This window comes from Mobula hypostoma, chromosome 1 (assembly GCF_963921235.1).
Source record: "Mobula hypostoma chromosome 1, sMobHyp1.1, whole genome shotgun sequence".
Lineage (NCBI taxonomy): Eukaryota > Metazoa > Chordata > Chondrichthyes > Myliobatiformes > Myliobatidae > Mobula > Mobula hypostoma.
In genome coordinates, this window is record NC_086097.1 from 245,740,630 (window position 1) to 245,758,244 (window position 17,615).

A 17,615-nucleotide genomic window follows, 5' to 3' on the forward strand; every position below is an offset into this window, starting at 1 on the left:
CAGTCCACAATAGAGACCCATATCAGAATCAGATTTATCATCACTCAGATCTGCCATGAAATTTGTTTTTTTTTTGCTGCAACAGTACTATGCAATACATAAAATTACAACATTTCTGTGCAAAGGTCTTAGGCACACTAGCTACATATACATGTACCTAAGACTCTTGCACAGTACTGTAGAATTCTTTGATGTATTTTTAAAGCACTTTGTAATGTCTATTTAATCATGTTTCTTTGTGTCATTCTAAGATATATTACCAGGTTTGCATACTGTAATGACTGACAATTTTTCCTGTACATAAAGAGGGAAGGGAAAATATATAAGTAATTCAAATATTGTTGTGTGTAATGTCATAGACAAGTAAAGAATAACAATTGCTTGGTATTCTCTACATCCTGAACCTCGGAATTTGTTTCAGTGAGTTTTAGTTCCCCTGGAGATTAACTTTGATCTTTGTCAAATTCAGATATTTCAAGCCCCTTGTAACTGATAACTAAGTGGAATTAGTTTCTCACATCAGATTACAGTCTGTCATGGTGATTGGTTGCAACAGTGAGCACTGATGATCGCTGTCTGTAAAAATCTGCCTCTACGTTCTGATCGCATCAAAGGAATGTGCTCCCCCCACTGCTTTGACAGCTGCTCCCAATGGCTTTTTCTTACGCAGAAAATTAATTGGAAAAACGCGGGGACAGAAACCATTAGGTGGGGGTCAGCGCTGCAGCGAGGTTACGCTGGCCTTTGAGAACTCTTTTTCTTCAGAGAGCCAAGTTGCTGGAGCCAGAAACTGTCCCTGAGAGAGGACAGGGGAGCCTTACTGATATCTCAGAACGCCTATTGTAATCACTCAGCCTCGCATGAGAATCTGGACACAGAACTGTACCAGGCGCTAGTTAGCGCCATCCTAGCGAAACTCAAGTTTGCGACCACTGACATTTTTTCAAAAACTGCGCCAAAGGCCCACTTTTTAATGTATTTCAAATCACGCCGTTTAATATTTCAGTCTGTTTCTGACCAGAGAAATGTTGATCTAACACACATTTTAAGGTGAGTGAAGGAAGGGGAGGATGTCAGAGGTAAGTTTATCTTTACACAGAGAGTGGTGAGTGCGTGGAATGCCCTGCCAGGGGTGGTGAGAGAGGCAGATACATCAGCGACATTTAAGAGCTCTTAGATAGCCATGTGGATGATAGGAGAATGGAGGGCTATGTGGACAGAGGGGTTAGATTGATCTTAGAGAAAGTTTAATACTTGGCACAACATCATGGGCCGAAAGGCCTGTGCTGTGATGTAATGTTCTATGTTATATATTTAATGTGGCAGCACAGCTCAAATCTCAAAGGAAATTTATTATCAAAGTACATATGTGTCACCATATACAATCCTGAGATTCAATTTCTTATGGGTATATTCAGTAAATCAAAGAAACATTGAAAGACCACATCCAACAGGACGAACAAACAACTAATGTGCAAAAAAATGACAAACTTTGCAAATACAAAAGAAGAAAATGAAATAGTTATATTTGTAAATAAATAAGCAATAACTATCGAGAATATGAGACGAAGAGTCCTTGAAAGTGAGTCCATAGGTTTTGTGAACTGTTCAGTAATGGGGCTAGTGAAGTTATCCCCAGTGGTGCAAGAGGTTGATGAGTGAGGGGTAATAACTGTTCCTGAACTTGGTGTTCTGAGGCCATAAGGCTCTTGAGAAGAGTGAGAGGAGAGAATGGCCTGAATGGAGAGAGTCCTTGATAAGTGATGCTGCTTTCCTGCTCTGTGTAGATAAGTGCAATGGTGGGAGGGCTTTACCCGTGATAGACTGAGCATATTCTCTATTCTCGTAGGATTTTTCATCCCAGGGCATTGGTGTTTCCATACCAGGCTGTGATGCAGCCAGTCAATATACTCTCCACCACACACCTGTATAAGTTTGTCAAAGTTTTAGATGTCATGCCAAATCTTCGCAAACCCCTGAGGAAGTAGAGGCGCTGCCGTGCTTTCTGGGTAATTACACTAACATGGTGGCCTCAGGGCAGGTCCCCTGAAATGATAACACTGGGGAACTTAAAGTTGCTGACTCTCTCCACCTCTGATCTCCCAGTGAGGACTGTCTCATGGACCTCCGGTTTCCACCTCCTGAAGTCAATAATCAACTCCTTGGTCTTGCTAACACTGAGTGAGAGGTTGTTGTTGTGGCACCACTCGGCCAGATTATCAATCTCCCTCCCATGTGCTGACTTGTCACCACCTTTGATTTGGCCTATGACAGTGATGTCACCAGAAAACTTAAATATGGCATTGGAACCTCACAGTCATAAGTATAAAGCGAGTAGAGCAAGGGGTTAAGCACACAGCCTTGTGTGCTGATGGAGCTTGTGGAGGAGATGTTGATGCCAATCGAACTGACTGGGGTCTGCAAGTGAGGAAATTGGGCATCCATTTGCACAAGGAGGTATTGAGGCCAAAGTTTTGAAGCTTTGGGGGGATGATAATATTGAATGTCAAGCTGTAGTCAATAAGGAGTGTCTTTGATGTGTCCACATGTCCCAAGGTTGAGTGAAATGGCATCTGCTGTGGACCTGTTGTGACGGTAGGCAAACTGGAGTGGATCCAAGTTGCTTCTCAGGCAGGAGTTGGTATGTTTCATCGCCAACATCTTACAGCACTTCATGACAGTCACGTAGCGGTTGGCGTAGTAGTGACAGCATCAGTGACAGGAGTTCAATTCCCGCCGCCCTCTGTGAGGAGTGTGTACATTTCCCCATGCCTATGTGAGTTTTATTCCAGGTGCTCTGGTTTCCTCCCACAGTCACATGATGTAAAGGATTGTGGGTAATTTTGTCAAATGGGAGTAATTGGGCCTCCCGGGCTCACTGGGCCGGTGAGGGCCTGTTACTGTACTGTATCTCCAAATAACCAATACGTGGTTGTGTTTAGTTTAGTATCACAATGGGTATACCCAGGTTGTGAATCATAGTTTTGCTATGGCGAAGAGAAATGTAATCTAAAATTCTTAAAAATACATCCATCTCCAGCAATCCGCTGATTTTTGTTTTCTCTTCCAGGCCTCCCTCCCTCTCAGGTAGCCCAGCGTTTTCTGACATCTCGCTCATCAGAATTTCTCCGCACAGAACGCCTGTTGGCACCTCAGAGCCCGTGTTTAACCCACCACATCCGTACATTAACCCCTACGTGGACTACATTAGGTCTCTGCATAGCAGCCCCTCTCTGTCAATGATCTCTGCGGCCAGGGCACTGAGCCCAACTGACGGTGAGCACCATGGGAAGCTTTTCTACCTTAGAATGCTCTAGAACCAGTGAAGTACAAAACGTGTGTATGATTGATGATTGACTGAAACCATTACGAGTATTTTACAATTTAATTTTTTATTTAGAGTACTTTTCATGCAACATTAGACAGCGGCCACTTTATTAGGCACATCTGTACTCCTGCATGATGGGACAAATATCTCATCGGCCAATCATGTGGCAGCAACTCAATGCATAAAAGCATGCAGATAAGGTCAAGAGGTTCAGTTACTGTTCAGACCAAACATCAGAATGGGGAAGGAGTGTCATCGAAGTGACTTTGACCGTGGAATGAGTGTGTTGGTGCCAGACTGGGTAGTTCGCCTGCTGCTGGATCCCCTGGGCTTTTCACACACAGGGGGTCCCAACCTCTTTCATGCCACAGGCCCCTGCCATTAACCAAGGGTTCCTGCTCTAGAGCTTACAGAGAATGGTTTAAAAAGAAGAAAAAAATAAATCATCCAATGAGCGGAGCGGCAACTCTGTGGGTGAAAACACCTTTTTAATGAGAGATGTCAGAGGACAATGGCCAGGCTGGTTCAAGCTGACAGGAAAAGCGACAGTAACTCAAATAACCACACGTGACAATGGTGGCGTGCAAAAGAACATCTCTGAACAAGCAGCGCCTGGAACCTTGAAGTGGACGGGCTACCTCAGCAGGAAACCACGATTGTATCTAATAAAGTGGCTGCTGAGTGTATATGTAAATTTATGGTGTGAGCCAATGCAATCAGCTGTGCATTTTTTTTGCTGTATGGATTCAATGCATATTAGGCATTTTTCAATAGATTATGGTTTTGTGTTTAAGTGAAACCTACTCGGAATGAAGACATTTAATCTTTAGTATTTGCTGGAGCAGCTTATTTTTCTCAGTGCTGCATAGAGTCCAGATGCTTTCATTCTAGAAGTCTTGTGGTTTCTCAGTAACATTGCTGAGGGATTCTAGTTCTTGGACCGGATGCCTGAAAGACAGCGGTAGAAAGAGGAAAAAAAAACATAATTGGACTTTGATTTTTGAACATTTTAACTTGGGAAATTTAAGAACTTAATCCCTAATATTTTCCACAGTTCCCAAAAAGACAGCAGTAACAGAAATTCGTGTTATATTTAGAATTCATTTATGGGGGAACAGGATTAAGACAAACCTGCAGAATTCAAAGAGGGCGAAGAAGAATTATGAGCACAACTAGTTTTATGTTGTCCAAGTTTCAAGGGCATGTAGGCTACACAGGTTTGTAACTTCATTTGAATGATCTCACCTCATTACACCAGCTGTATAAATAATTTCAGCAAAGTTTGTGTTAAGAATACTTGTGACATTGAGTCCCATGGCATGGAAGCCAACTACCATGCAATAAAGATAGAACATAGAACATTGAACAGTATGTAACAGGAACAGGCCTTTTGGTTGTGCTGAATTAATTAAATTAGTAATTAGATGACCAACTAATCTCTTCTGCCTACACCATGTCCATATTCCTCCATTTTCCTCACATTCAGGTGCCTATCCAAACATTTTTAAAAAATTCCTTAATGTATCTGCCTCTATCACCACCCCTAGCACACATTCCAGGCACCCACCACTCTGTGTAAAAATTTAATTTCCAGTTCAAGTTTAATTCTCATTCAACCATACACATGAATACAGCCAAATGTAACAATGTTCCTCTGGGGCCAAGGTGTAAGAAACATTTCCAACAGTCTTACAGAGAACAAAGCACACAGAGCGCAGATAATTATGACTACAGAAGAACATAGTTACAAAAACAAATTGCCCAAGTCCCTGAGTGAAATGGCCCGCAGACTGATGGTGCATTAGTGATGTGCTAGAGCCACGTTTCTGCAAGAACAGCCCACAGCAGCTCCTCATCGTGCGCAAGTGCAGCCGCAGACAGGGGCAGTCCAGCTCGTCTTCCACCGATGGGAGGTGTCAGCGCCCAACCCAACTGAGACTCCCGCCCGTCTGCCATGCCTCCATTCTCTCCCGCACTACCTCCTGCGTCTACTCCCCCTGGGAGACCCTGCAGCATGAGGGCCTGGTCCCCGCAGCTCCTCCACCAACGAATCGGTGAACCAGGCTTGCAGTATTCCACATTACCAATGTCCAACAGGGTCTTTCGATCACAAGAGAAACATCCAAGACAATCACTTGCACTGTTTGTTGGACCATACGCTGCCTCTGATGCGGTGTAGCAGGTAGCAAAGGCAACACGGTCCACACCAAGTCCAGCTCTACCACTATCCACTGTAGACCTACAGTACTTGATATTCTCAATATCCAGCAGCCTCTTGCAATCATAAAAAAAGAGGTAAAGAACAAACAATTACACCTTTGTTTGGACCCAGAGAAGCCGTTGCAACTGAGCACACTACCATATTATCAGAGACTCCCAACTTGCTGCTCACATCTTCCTTGAAATTACCCCTCTCACTTTAAGTACATGCTCTCTGGTATTAGACATTACAACCTTTGGAAAAAGATACTGACTGTCTCCTCTATCTGCGCCTCTCATGATCGTATAAACCTCTATCAGATCTCCCCTCAGCCTCTGCCATTGCCATTCCAGAGAAAGCAATCCAAGTTTGTCCAACTTCCTGTTATAGCAGATGCCCTCTGATCCAGACAACATCCTGGTAAACACGAGGAAATCTGCAGATGCTGGAAATTCAAGCAACACACATAAAAGTTGCTGGTGAATGCAGCAGGCCAGGCAGCAAAACGTCAACTGTACCTCTTCCTAGAGATGCTGCCTGGCCTGCTGCATTCACCAGCAACTTTTTTGTGTGTTGCTTGAACATCCTGGTAAACCTCTTCTGCGCCCTCTCCAAAGCCTCGACGTCCTTCCTATAGTGGGATGACCAGAACAGTATACTCCAGATGTGGCCAAACTAGGGCTTTATAAACCTGTAACATTATTTCCTGACTTTTGCTTCCAAAACAGTACCTCACTGAATTTTGGCACCTCCCTGCAGGAGCGAGGGTAGGACAGGGATCGAACCTCAATGTGCCCAGATAGGGGTGAACAATAGAATGGTTCATTAATAAATATATCTAAATGGGAATATTGTTCAGACAAACTAGAGTAAATTGGAGAGGATTTTTTTAAAATCAGTGATTCATCCATGATTTAGTATTGCAATCTAATATCATCCAAAAAAGGTCACGGGGGAGAAGACACTGGGAGCGAAGGAGGTGCTTGATACTGGTGTACGATATGGTAAGAGGTATAGATCAAGTGGACAACCAGAGACATTTGCCCCAGGGTAGAAATGGCTGATACGAGGGTGCATAATTTTAAGTAACACACATAAAATGCTGGAGGAACCCAGCAGGCCAGACAGCATCTATGGAAGAGAGTAAACAATCGACGATTCAGGCCGAGTCTTGTTTGTGCATAACTTTTAGATGATTGGAAGAAAGTATAAGGGGATGTCAGAGGTACTGTGTGTTCTTCACACAGAGAGTGGTGAGTATATGGAATGCCCTGCCAGAGGTAGTGGTACTGGTAGAGGCAGATACATTAGAGACTTTTAGAAAGGGAAAATGGTGATAGAAAAACGAAGGGCTAAGTGGGAAGGAAGTGTTCAATTGATCTTGGTGTGGGTTAAAGGGTCAGCACATGAAGGGCCTTTACTGTGCTGTAATGTTCTATGTTCAATGAGCATTTTGTAAGTTTTACACGTCTTTCAACCTTGGTGCACTGAGCAAGTACCCCATTCTCCTGCCTTATCCCTGCAATCTTTGATGTCTTTACTACTCAAAGAGCTAACAACCTCTGCTTTAAATGTACCTAACGACTTGACCTGCACAGCTATCTGTGGCAATGATCTCCACAGATTCATCACATTCTGGCCAAAGAAATTCCCTCTGAACTCTGTTCTGAAGAGGCATCCTTCCATTCTGATGCTGTGCCCCCCGGTCCTAGACTCCCCCACAATTGGAAACACACTCTGCACATCCATTCTATCTAGGTCTTTTAATATTCTGTAGGAGTCAATGAGTTTTCTTCAGTTTACGATTGGGTGGACTGAAGCCATTTTCTTTGGTCTCTGCCATGAGTTCCATTTCCATGCCGTTAACTGAGCCTTTCCCCGGTCACTGCTTCAGGCTCTGCAGACTCAGCCCCATATAACTTTGCACTGAGCTTCAACCCACACTTTCTCTCCATCACAAAGACAATTAGCTTGCACCTCCACAGTATGATCCATCTTCACATCTGTCATAGCCTGTTTCCTGGCAAAGCCTTCATTCATGCTTTTACCTTCCCGAGGCTCGGGAATTCCAGTTCTCCAGACTGATTCCCATCCGACAATCTTTGTGGACTTTACGTCACCCAAAACTGTAATACTGGTTTTCTGAATCTCACCGAGTATGCTCACCTACCTGGAACTCAGATCCCTCTCCAGTGCCTTGTATTTTTAAATGTTCATTCCCAATTCAAATCCCCTCAATGGCATTATCTATCCAAATCTCTGTAATCTCTTCCAGCACTGTAACCCCACTATTCTCATTCCGGTCCATTATTCCTCTGCGGAATTCATTGTCACAGGCGGCTGTGGAGGTCAAGTCATTGGGTATATTTAAGGCAGAGGTTGATCGTTTCTTGGTTGGTCAGGGCATGAGGGGATACGGGGAGAAGGCAGGAAATTGGAGCTGAGAGGGAAAATGGACCAGCCATGATGAAGAAGCAGAGCAGACTCGATGGCCCAAACAGCCTAATTATGCTCCTTATCTTATGGTCCTATGGTCTTACGTCTCACTGGCCATCACTCCACTGTTACAAGACTTTAGCTGCCATGTAGTGTGGATGTCCATTTCCTAAACCACCCGCCTCCATGTCCCCTGTCCTAGTTCCCTTCTTAACAAATATTTTGCTGTACCATTTCATATGTAAACAAGTAAGCAGGTGAACAAAATTATTTGATTGTAATTTACGCGAACAACAGGAATTCTGCAGATGCTGGAAATTCAAGCAACACACATTAAAGTTGCTGGTGAACGCAGCAGGCCAGGCAGCGTCCCTAGGAAGAGGTACAGTCGACGTTTCAGGCCGAGACCCTTCGTCAGGACTAACTGAAGGAAGAGTTAGTAAGAGATTTGAAAGTGGGAGGGGGAGGGGGAGATCCAAAATGATAGGAGAAGACAGGAGGGGGAGGGATGGAGCCAAGAGCTGGACAGGTGATTGGCAAAAGGGATATGAGAGGATCATGGGGACAGGAGGCCCAGGGAGAAGGAAAAGGGGGAGGGGGGGAAAAGCCCAGAGGATGGGCAAGGGGTATAGTCAGAGGGACAGAGGGAGAAAAAGGAGAGAGAGAGAAAGAATGTGTATATATAAACAAATAACCGATGGGGTACGAGGGGGAGGTGGGGCATTAGCGGAAGTTTGAGAAGTCAATGTTCATGCCATCAGGTTGGAGGCTACCCAGACGGAATATAATGTGTTGTTCCTCCAACCTGAGTGTGGCTTCATCTTTACAGTAGAGTAGATCATAATTTACTTTGACTTTGAAGAGGCAGAGGGCTGATAGGAAAGGATGGTGGACCACGGGGGAAAGAGAAGGAGGAGAGGAGCCAGAGGGAGGTGAGGGGAAGAGAAAGGGGTAAGGGAGGGGAGACAGAATGGGGAATGAAAAAAGAGAGAAGGGAGGAGAAATGATCAGAAGCTAGAGAAATCAATGTTCATGGGATCATGTTGGGGGCTACCCAGCTGGAATAAATCCACCATGAATAAATGGCGGAGCAGACTCGATGGGTTCAATGGCCTAATACGGCTACTACGTCGAATGGCTTTTTGGGTGTTGCTCCTTCAACTTGACCGGTGACAATGAAAACTTGGTCGGTGCCCTAATCAGATGCTGTACGTGATGTGTAATTTGAAATATTGTATAAGATAAATTGTCAGTTCAGTTGCTTGGCATTTACTTTGAGTGATTCGGGTAACAGTCTCCGATCTGTTTGTTTCTTCAGTGCCACATGCTGGAGTCAACCCGGCTGAATATTACCACCAGATGGCTCTGCTGGCGGGTCACCGTAGCCCATACGGGGACATCCTTCCTCCCGCTGGTGCCGCTGGTGCTCTGCACATGGAATACCTCCACGCCATGGAGGGTAAGTAACAACGAGGGAAACCATGGCTGATAATTCATCAAACGTATGTTTCAGTTACAGGCTTTAAAACTGGCATCTGGCCAAAGGGCATCCCTTCAGAACAGAGATGAGCAGGATTTGCTTTAGCCAGAGGCTGGTGAATTTATGGAATTCATTGCCACAGATGGCTTTTGGGGACAAATCATTGCAAAGGGTGGGAATTAAAGGGGCCTTTCCTGGTTGGCTGCTGGTGACAGGCAGTGTTCTCCAGTTGTCGGTGTTGGACTGTTTCTTTTCACGTGACATGTCAATGATTTTGGTGACTGAATTGATTGATGGCTTTGTGGCCAAGGTTGCAGATGATACAAAGGGAGGTGGAGAGGCAGGTAGTGTTGAGAAAGCAGGGAGTCTGCAGGTTAGAAGAATGGGGCAAAGAAGTGGCAGATGGAATATCGCATCAGGAAGCGTATGCTCCTGCACTTTGATAGAACAAGTAAAAGTGTAGACTATTTTCTAAGTGGGGAACAAATTCACAACTCAGAGGTGCAAAGGGATTGGGGAGTCCTTGTGCGGGATTCCCTGAAGGTTAACTTTCAGGTTGAGCCTATAGTAAGGAAGGTAAATTAAATATTAGCATTCATTTTGAAAGGACTACAATATAGTGGTATCATTGGGCGCCACTGTAGCATAGCGGTTAACGTGACACCGTTACAACTCGGGGCATCAGAGATCAGAGTTTAACTCTGGTGTCCTCTGTAAGAAGTTTGTAGGTTCTTCTCATGACCTCCCACAGTCCAAAGATGTACCGGTTAGTAGGTGAATTGATCATTGTAACTTGTCCTGTGGTTAGGCTTGGGTTAAGCAGGTGGGTTGTTGGGTGGTGAGGCTCATTGGGCCTGAAGGGCCTGTTCTATATTGTATCCCTAAATTCAAAAAACAAGGATGCAATGTTGAAGCTTCAAAGTAAAAACTGAAGATAAATACGAGGGGTGATTGATAAGTTCATGGCTTAAGGTAAAAGGAGTCAATTTTAGAAAACCTAGCACATTTATTTTTCAACATAGTCCCCTCCTACATTTACGTACTTAGTCCAGCGGTCGTGGAGCATACGGATCCCTTCTTTGTAGAAGTCGGCATCTTGGACCTCCAGAAAGTGGTCCACAGTAGGGGTGATTGATAAGTTCATGGCCTAGGGTAGAAGGAGATGAGTTATTAACTTCAAACTTTCTGCATTATCACTCAAAGAGTTGAACTGCACGCGCATGTAACGAGAGCTGTATAACTCATCTCCTTCTACCTTAGGCCACAAACTTATCAATCACCCCTCGTATTTAGAATCAGAATCAGGTTAGGTATCACTGGCATATGTCGTAAAATTTGATTTTATGTGGCAGCTGTACATTGCAATACATAATAATAAAAAAACTATAAATGACGTAAGAAATATATTTTTTAAAACTTAAATGTGGAGCCAAAGGAGAATAAAGAAAAATTGAGGTAGCGTACCTGTTCCATTGTCCATTGAGAAATCTGATGGCAGTGAGGAAACAGCTGTTCATAAAGTTTTGAGTGTGTGTCTACAGGCTCCTCTACCATCTCCTTGAGAAGAGGGCACATCCTGGATGATGGGGTGTATGAGGATGGATGCTACCTTTTCGAGGCATCACCTTTTGAAGATGTTCTCGATGCTTGCCTGCCTCTTATTCTTAACCACAGCCTCAATATCTCTTGTCAGCCAGGGTTCCCTATACCAGCAAGCCTTGCCTTTCACCCAAACAGGAACATACAAGAATTGAACTCTTGATGTTACACTCTTAAAGGCCTCCCACTTGGCAGGCACTCCTTTCCCTGCAAACAGTCTCACCGCTGCAAGATCCCTCCTGATAACTCCAAGCTTTGCTCTGCCTAAATTATCTATTTATTTGTTCAGATACAGCACGGGATAGACCCTTCTGGTCCTTTGAGCCGTGCTGCCCAGGAACCTCCAATTGAACCCGGGACAATTTACAATGACCAATTAACCAACCAACCCCATCTCTGGACTGTGAGGGGCAACTGGAGCACCCCGGAGGATACCGACGCAATCACGGGGTGGATGTATAAACTCCTTACAGAGAGTGGCGGGAAATGAACCTGGGTTGCTAGTACTGTAGCACATTGTGCTAACCACTACGTTACTGTGTCGCTCCCATGAACCCTCCAAGTTCAGGACCATGACCTGTGCACTGGATCCGAAGTGCTCCTGACAGACACTGCTGCCATTTGTCCTCTCTCACTCCCCAGGCGAACATCCAGTGTTACACCATCTCCAGTAGCTTCCACTGTGTATGGGTATTTACATAGAATTCTTGAGATTTTAAATACCGTAATTCAGTCTCAGAATTTGCATAGAATCTGCGTAGAATTCTCTAGATTTTAAATGCTGTAATTCAGTCTTAGAATTTGCATAGAATCTGCGTAGAATTCTCTAGATTTTAAATAACGTAATTCAGTTTTAGAATCTGTATAGAATTCTCTAGATTTTAAATCCTGGAATTAAATACTAGAGTTTACATAGAATCTACATAGAATTCACTAGATTTTACATATTAGAATTCAATACTAGAATCTACATGAAATCTGCATCGAATTTACTGGGTTTTAAATACTAGAATTCAATCTTAGAATTAACATAGAATCTGTGCGCAATTTACTAGACTTTAAACACTGGAATAAAATATTAGAATTTGCATTGAATCAACTGTATGTAGAATTCACTAGGTTGTAAATACTGGAATACATTACTAGTATTTACATAGAATCTATGTAGAATATAGCAGGTTTTAAATGCTAGAGTTTACATAGAATCTGCATTATATTTACTAGATTTTAAATACTAGAATTCAATACTAGCATTTACATAGAATCTGGATGGAATTTACTGGTACCATTTGGCTTTGCGCATCACTGCTGCTCTCCTTTCGCTCTGTCACACTCTTGAAACATACCTTTCGATTCTCCTTCCCTCCATACATCTCACTTCCCCTGAGAGCCAGGCCGCCCCAATCAAAACTGCACAAGATAGCAACAATAAAAGGAGTGGCCAGAAACCAGAACACCCGCCTGCCTTCCACTCTCGTCCTTATTGATTTCAATCTTCCTCGATGCTTTAATCGATGACATCAGTGAGAAATTGAGTTGATCGTGGGCTTGCGCCCCGTCTCCAGGCTTCTTGGCCTCCAGGCCGCATGCATCGCTCGAAGCCTCACCGAATTCTCTCAGAGACAGCAAAGCGCCAGGTTGCTCAATCAGCCTAAAAACACACCATTATAATGTAGATGACGGGCTCCAACAGTAGCAGAACCACATTTGAAAAAAAAAGAAGTAAAAGTGAAAGACACAGTTTCATGAACCGTCTGGAGGATGTTACCCTTGGTCATGTTGTTCGCTGGCATTATCTTCTGGAAGGTGTCTATCTAAAAGCCTCTCAACTCCACTAGACTGGCTGATTCCCCTAGTTCCCTGGACACCTACACCTGGCACCTCCCACTCTCTGCATAAAACACAAGAGATTCTGCAGATGCTGGAAATTCTGGCATCTTCCTCTTCCTTTCTGGTCCTGAAAAAGGGTCTCAGCTTGAAACATCGACTGTTTATTTCCTTCCATTGATGCTGCATGACTTGCTGAGTTCCTCCGGCATTTTTGACTGTGTGACTCTCTGCATATACAAAAAACTTGCCTCTCACATAACCTTTGAACTTCCCTCCTCTAACCTTAAAAGCATGTCCTCTGGTGTTTGGCGTTTCTACCCTGGAGGAAAGATTCTGACTTTCTACCCTATCTATGTAGCTAATAATCTTGTATCTAATAACTGTGAGTAATGTTACAGCTATATAAGACTTTGTTGGACCCCACTTGGAGTACTGTGCTCATTAGAAGGATGTGGATATTATAGGGAGAGTGCAAAGGAGATTTACAAGGATGTTGCCTGGATTGGAGAATAGTTTGAGTGAACTTGATCTTTTCTCTTTGGAGTGATAGAGGGTGAGAGGTGACCTGATAGAGGTGTATAAGATGATGAGAGGCATGGATCATGTGGCTAGTCAGAAGGTTTTTCCAGGCCTGAAATTGCTAACATGAGGGTGCATAGTTTTAAGATGCTTGGAAGTAGGTACAGAGGGGGTGTCAGGGGTAACTTTTTCACACAGAGTGGTAGGTGCATGGAATGCAGTGCTGGTGACTGTGGTGGAGGCGGATACCATTAGGTCTTTTCAGACACTCTTAGATAGGTACATGGAGCTTAGAAAAATAGAGAGCTATGTGGTAGGGAAACTCAAGGTAGCTTACATGGTTGGCACAATATTGTGGGCCGAAGGGCCTGTAATGTGCTGTAGATTTCTGTGTTCCATGTTATATATAAACTTTTACCAGGTCTCTCTTTAGCCACTGACTGAGAACAACCCAAGTTTAGACCATAAGATACAGGAACAGAATTAGGCCATTTGGCCCATCGAGTCTGTTCCGCCATTTCATCATGCCTGATCCATTTTCCCTCTCAGCCCCAATCTCCTGCCTTCTTCCTGTATCTCTTCATGCCCTGACTAATCAAGAATCTATCAGCCTCTGGCTTTAATTTACCCAGTGACTTGGCCTCCATAGCTACCTGTGACAACGAATTCCACAGTTTCACCATTACATGAACCTCCTTTGAACGCTCTCCAATGTCAGCACATCCTTTCTAAGATAAGGGGCCCAAACCTGCTCACAATACTCCAAGTGAAGCCTCACCGGTGCTTTATAAAGTCTCAACATTACATCCTTGCCTTTATATTCTAGTTCTCTAGAAGTGAATACAAACATTTCATCTGAATTCCACCGACTCAAACTTTCCTTATGGCTTGTACCCTCTAATTCAGGCAGTATACTAATAAACCTCTTCCACACTCTCTCTGCAGTCTCCACATCCTTTTAAGAACTACCTACTGTGCATTTTAGTGAATGTGAGTAGTTCATAAAATTTTGGCAACACACACTAAATGCTGGAGGAACTCAGCAGGTCAGGCAGAATCTGTGGAGAGGAATAAAGAGTCGATGTTTCAGGCCGAAACCCTTCATCAGGACTCTTGGCCTGTAATGTTAATAGTTTCTGCATGACTTTCCGAGTACCTCCTGTATTTTGTGTGTGTTTCTCTGGATTTCCAGCACCCGCGAATCTCTTGTGTTTATTATGGATTTATTGTGATTGTAGAAAGACCTTGTGATAAAATTGTTATGGATTTATTTTAATTGTAGAAAGACCTTGTGATAAAATTGTTTCTGTTGTGTGTCTTTTCTTTTACAGATAGTGTATTTCAGGTAAACTTTATGTTCTATGTAATCAATCAGAAAATATTTAAATTCATATTAATAAAGGTCCCACTGCAAGCTTTGATATTCTTCCACAGGTGTAGTGGACAGTGAGGAAGACTATCAAAGGTTTCAGCGGGATCTGGACCAGCTGGAAGTCTGGGCTGAAAAATAACAGATGGGATTTAATGCGGTCGAGTGTGAGGTGTTGCACTTTGGGAAGGCCAATTAGACTAGGACTTACACAGTGAATGGTAGGACACTGAGGAGTGTGGTAGAACAGAGGGTTCTGAGAATATAGATCTATAATTCTTTCAAGGTGGCTTCACAGGTAGATGGGGTCATAAAGAAAGCTTTTGGCACATTGTCCTTCATAAACATAGAAACATAGAAAATAGGTGCAGGAGTAGGCCATTCGGCCTTTTGAGCCTGCACCGCCATTTATTATGATCATGGCTGATCATCCAACTCAGAACCCCGCCCCAGCCTTCCCTCCATACCCCCTGATCCCCGTAGCCACAAGGGCCATATCTAACTCCCTCTTAAATATAGCCAATGAACTGGCCTCAACTGTTTCCTGTGGCAGAGAATTCCACAGATTCACCACTCTCTGTGTGAAGAAGTTTTTCCTAATCTCGGTCCTAAAAGGCTTCCCCTTTATCCTCAAACTGTGACCCCTTGTTCTGGACTTCCCCAACATCGGGAACAATCTTCCTTCATCTAGCCTGTCCAATCCCTTTAGGATTTTATACGTTTCAATCAGATCCCCCCTCAATCTTCTAAATTCCAACGAGTACAAGCCCAGTTCATCCAGTCTTTCTTCATATGAAAGTCCTGCCATCCCAGGAATCAATCTGGTGAACCTTCTTTGTACTCTCTCTATGGCAAGGATGTCTTTCCTCAGATTAGGGGACCAAAACTGCACACAATACTCCAGGTGTGGTCTCACCAAGGCCTTGTACAACTGCAGTAGTACCTCCCTGCTCCTGTACTCGAATCCTCTCGCTATGAATGCCAGCATACCATTTGCCATTTTCACCGCCTGCTGTACCTGCATGCCCACTTTCAATGACTGGTGTATAATGACACCCAGGTCTCGTTGCACCTCCCCTTTTCCTAATCGGCCACCTTTCAGATAATAATCTGTTTTCCTATTTTTGCCACCAAAGTGGATAACTTCACATTTATCCACATTAAATTGCATCTGCCATGAATTTGCCCACTCACCCAACCTATCCAAGTCACTCTGCATCCTCTTAGCATCCTCCTCACAGCTAACACTGCCACCCAGCTTCGTGTCATCCGCAGACTTGGAGATGCTGCATTTAATTCCCTCATCCAAGTCATTAATATATATTGTAAACAACTGGGGTCCCAGCACTGAGCCTTGCGGTACCCCACTAGTCACCACCTGCCATTCTGAAAAGGTCCCGTTTATTCCCACTCTTTGCTTCCTGTCTGCTAAGCAATTCTCCATCCACATCAATACCTTACCCCCAATACCGTGTGCTTTAAGTTTGCACACTAATCTCCTGTGTGGGACCTTGTCAAAAGCTTTTGAAAATCCAAATATACCACATCCACTGGTTCTCCCCTATCCACTCTACTAGTTACATCAATAAATCAATGTATTGAGTACAGGAGCTGTTGAAATTGTGTAAGACTTTGGTGAGGCCTAATTTGCAGTATTGTCCACAGTTTTGGACACTTACCTATAGGGAAGATGTAAATAAGATTGGAAGAGTACTGAGAGAAATTTACAAGGATGTTGCCAGGTTTGGAGGACCTGAGTTATTGGGAAAGGTTGAATAGGTGAGGACTTCATTCCCTGGAGTGTAGGAGAACAAGGGGAGATTTGTTAGAGGTATAAAAAAATTAAGAGGGGTATGGATCGGGTAAATGCAAACTGGCTTTTTCCACTGAGGTTGGGTGAGATTAGAACCGGAAATCAATGATTGAGGTGAAAGGTGAAATGTTTAAGGGGTACATGAGGGGGAACTTCTTCACTCAGAGGCTGGTGAGAGTGTGGAACGAGCTGCCAGCGGAAATGGTGGATGCAAGTTTGATTTCCACATTTAAGAGCAGTTTGGATAGGTACATGGATGGGAGCGGTATGGTGGGCAATGGCCCAGGTGCAGGTCAATGGGACTAGGCAGATTAATGGTTCAGCACAGACTAGATAGGCCAAAGAACCTGGCCCTGTGCTGTAGTGTTCTATAACTCTACAAAATATGGAGGGTTAACTAATACCTTTGAGGCTTCTGTAGGTCAGGGTCAACCATGGATGTGCATTCCAGCTGTCTAGATACGTAAGCCAGGGTGGTGCGATGTGAGAGCAAACTGTTGCCTGTGTAGCAAGCTCCCTCCCTCCAAGCATCTGATGAACCCAAAGGAATGGCAGAGACCAATGCAGTTTGGTACCAGCAGCATCACAGGAGTTGTCAGTCAGCGTCGAACTCAACGTAGGACTGCCTTAGGGAGTTCAGCTCCAGAATTTTCCCTCAGGCTTTTCTCCTTCCCCATGAGTGGGTATAGCTGCAAGGCAGTGGAGTTTTGAGATCAGAGTTTTCCTTCTCCTAGATGAGCTACTAACTATGGCTGAGGAGCCCAAAGTGACTGGTTTTAAGGTACCAATAACCCACCTTTGCCCCTTTTCCTGTCAGTAGAAACGGTTCTGCACAACTTAGTAGCCAAGCTACGGGTGAAGGCCAGGAGCTGGACTTGGTTGTCAGAGGCCATTTGAGATGCACGCCATTGGGAGCATTTAATAGGTAGTGGGATGTTGTCCCCACCACCACCTCCGGCTTTGACAACCTTAAAGAACCTTTTATAGATACACAGCACAGTATTTGCTGAAAGATCTGCTTTGTATGCCTTTATCATTGAG

The 17,615-nt window shown here is 44.0% G+C and overlaps 1 protein-coding gene and 1 long non-coding RNA gene across 2 annotated transcripts in view; one reads left to right on the forward strand and one right to left on the reverse strand.

Annotated features, from left to right (window-relative positions):
- LOC134356082 (transcriptional activator GLI3-like) overlaps nucleotides 1-17,615 on the forward strand; it is a 471,736-nt gene that overhangs the window by 357,960 nt on the left and 96,161 nt on the right. Inside the window, exons 5-6 of the mRNA XM_063066656.1 lie at nucleotides 3,071-3,276; nucleotides 9,283-9,423. Of these exons, the coding sequence (XP_062922726.1) occupies nucleotides 3,071-3,276; nucleotides 9,283-9,423 (347 nt within the window). The remainder of the gene's footprint in view (nucleotides 1-3,070; nucleotides 3,277-9,282; nucleotides 9,424-17,615) is intronic.
- Nucleotides 3,350-17,615, reverse strand: part of LOC134356093 (uncharacterized) — a 150,297-nt gene continuing 136,031 nt past the window's right edge. The window contains exons 3-4 of the long non-coding RNA XR_010020280.1: nucleotides 10,488-10,591; nucleotides 3,350-4,276 (exon numbers count right to left, since the gene is read on the reverse strand). This is a non-coding gene — a long non-coding RNA (uncharacterized LOC134356093). The remainder of the gene's footprint in view (nucleotides 4,277-10,487; nucleotides 10,592-17,615) is intronic.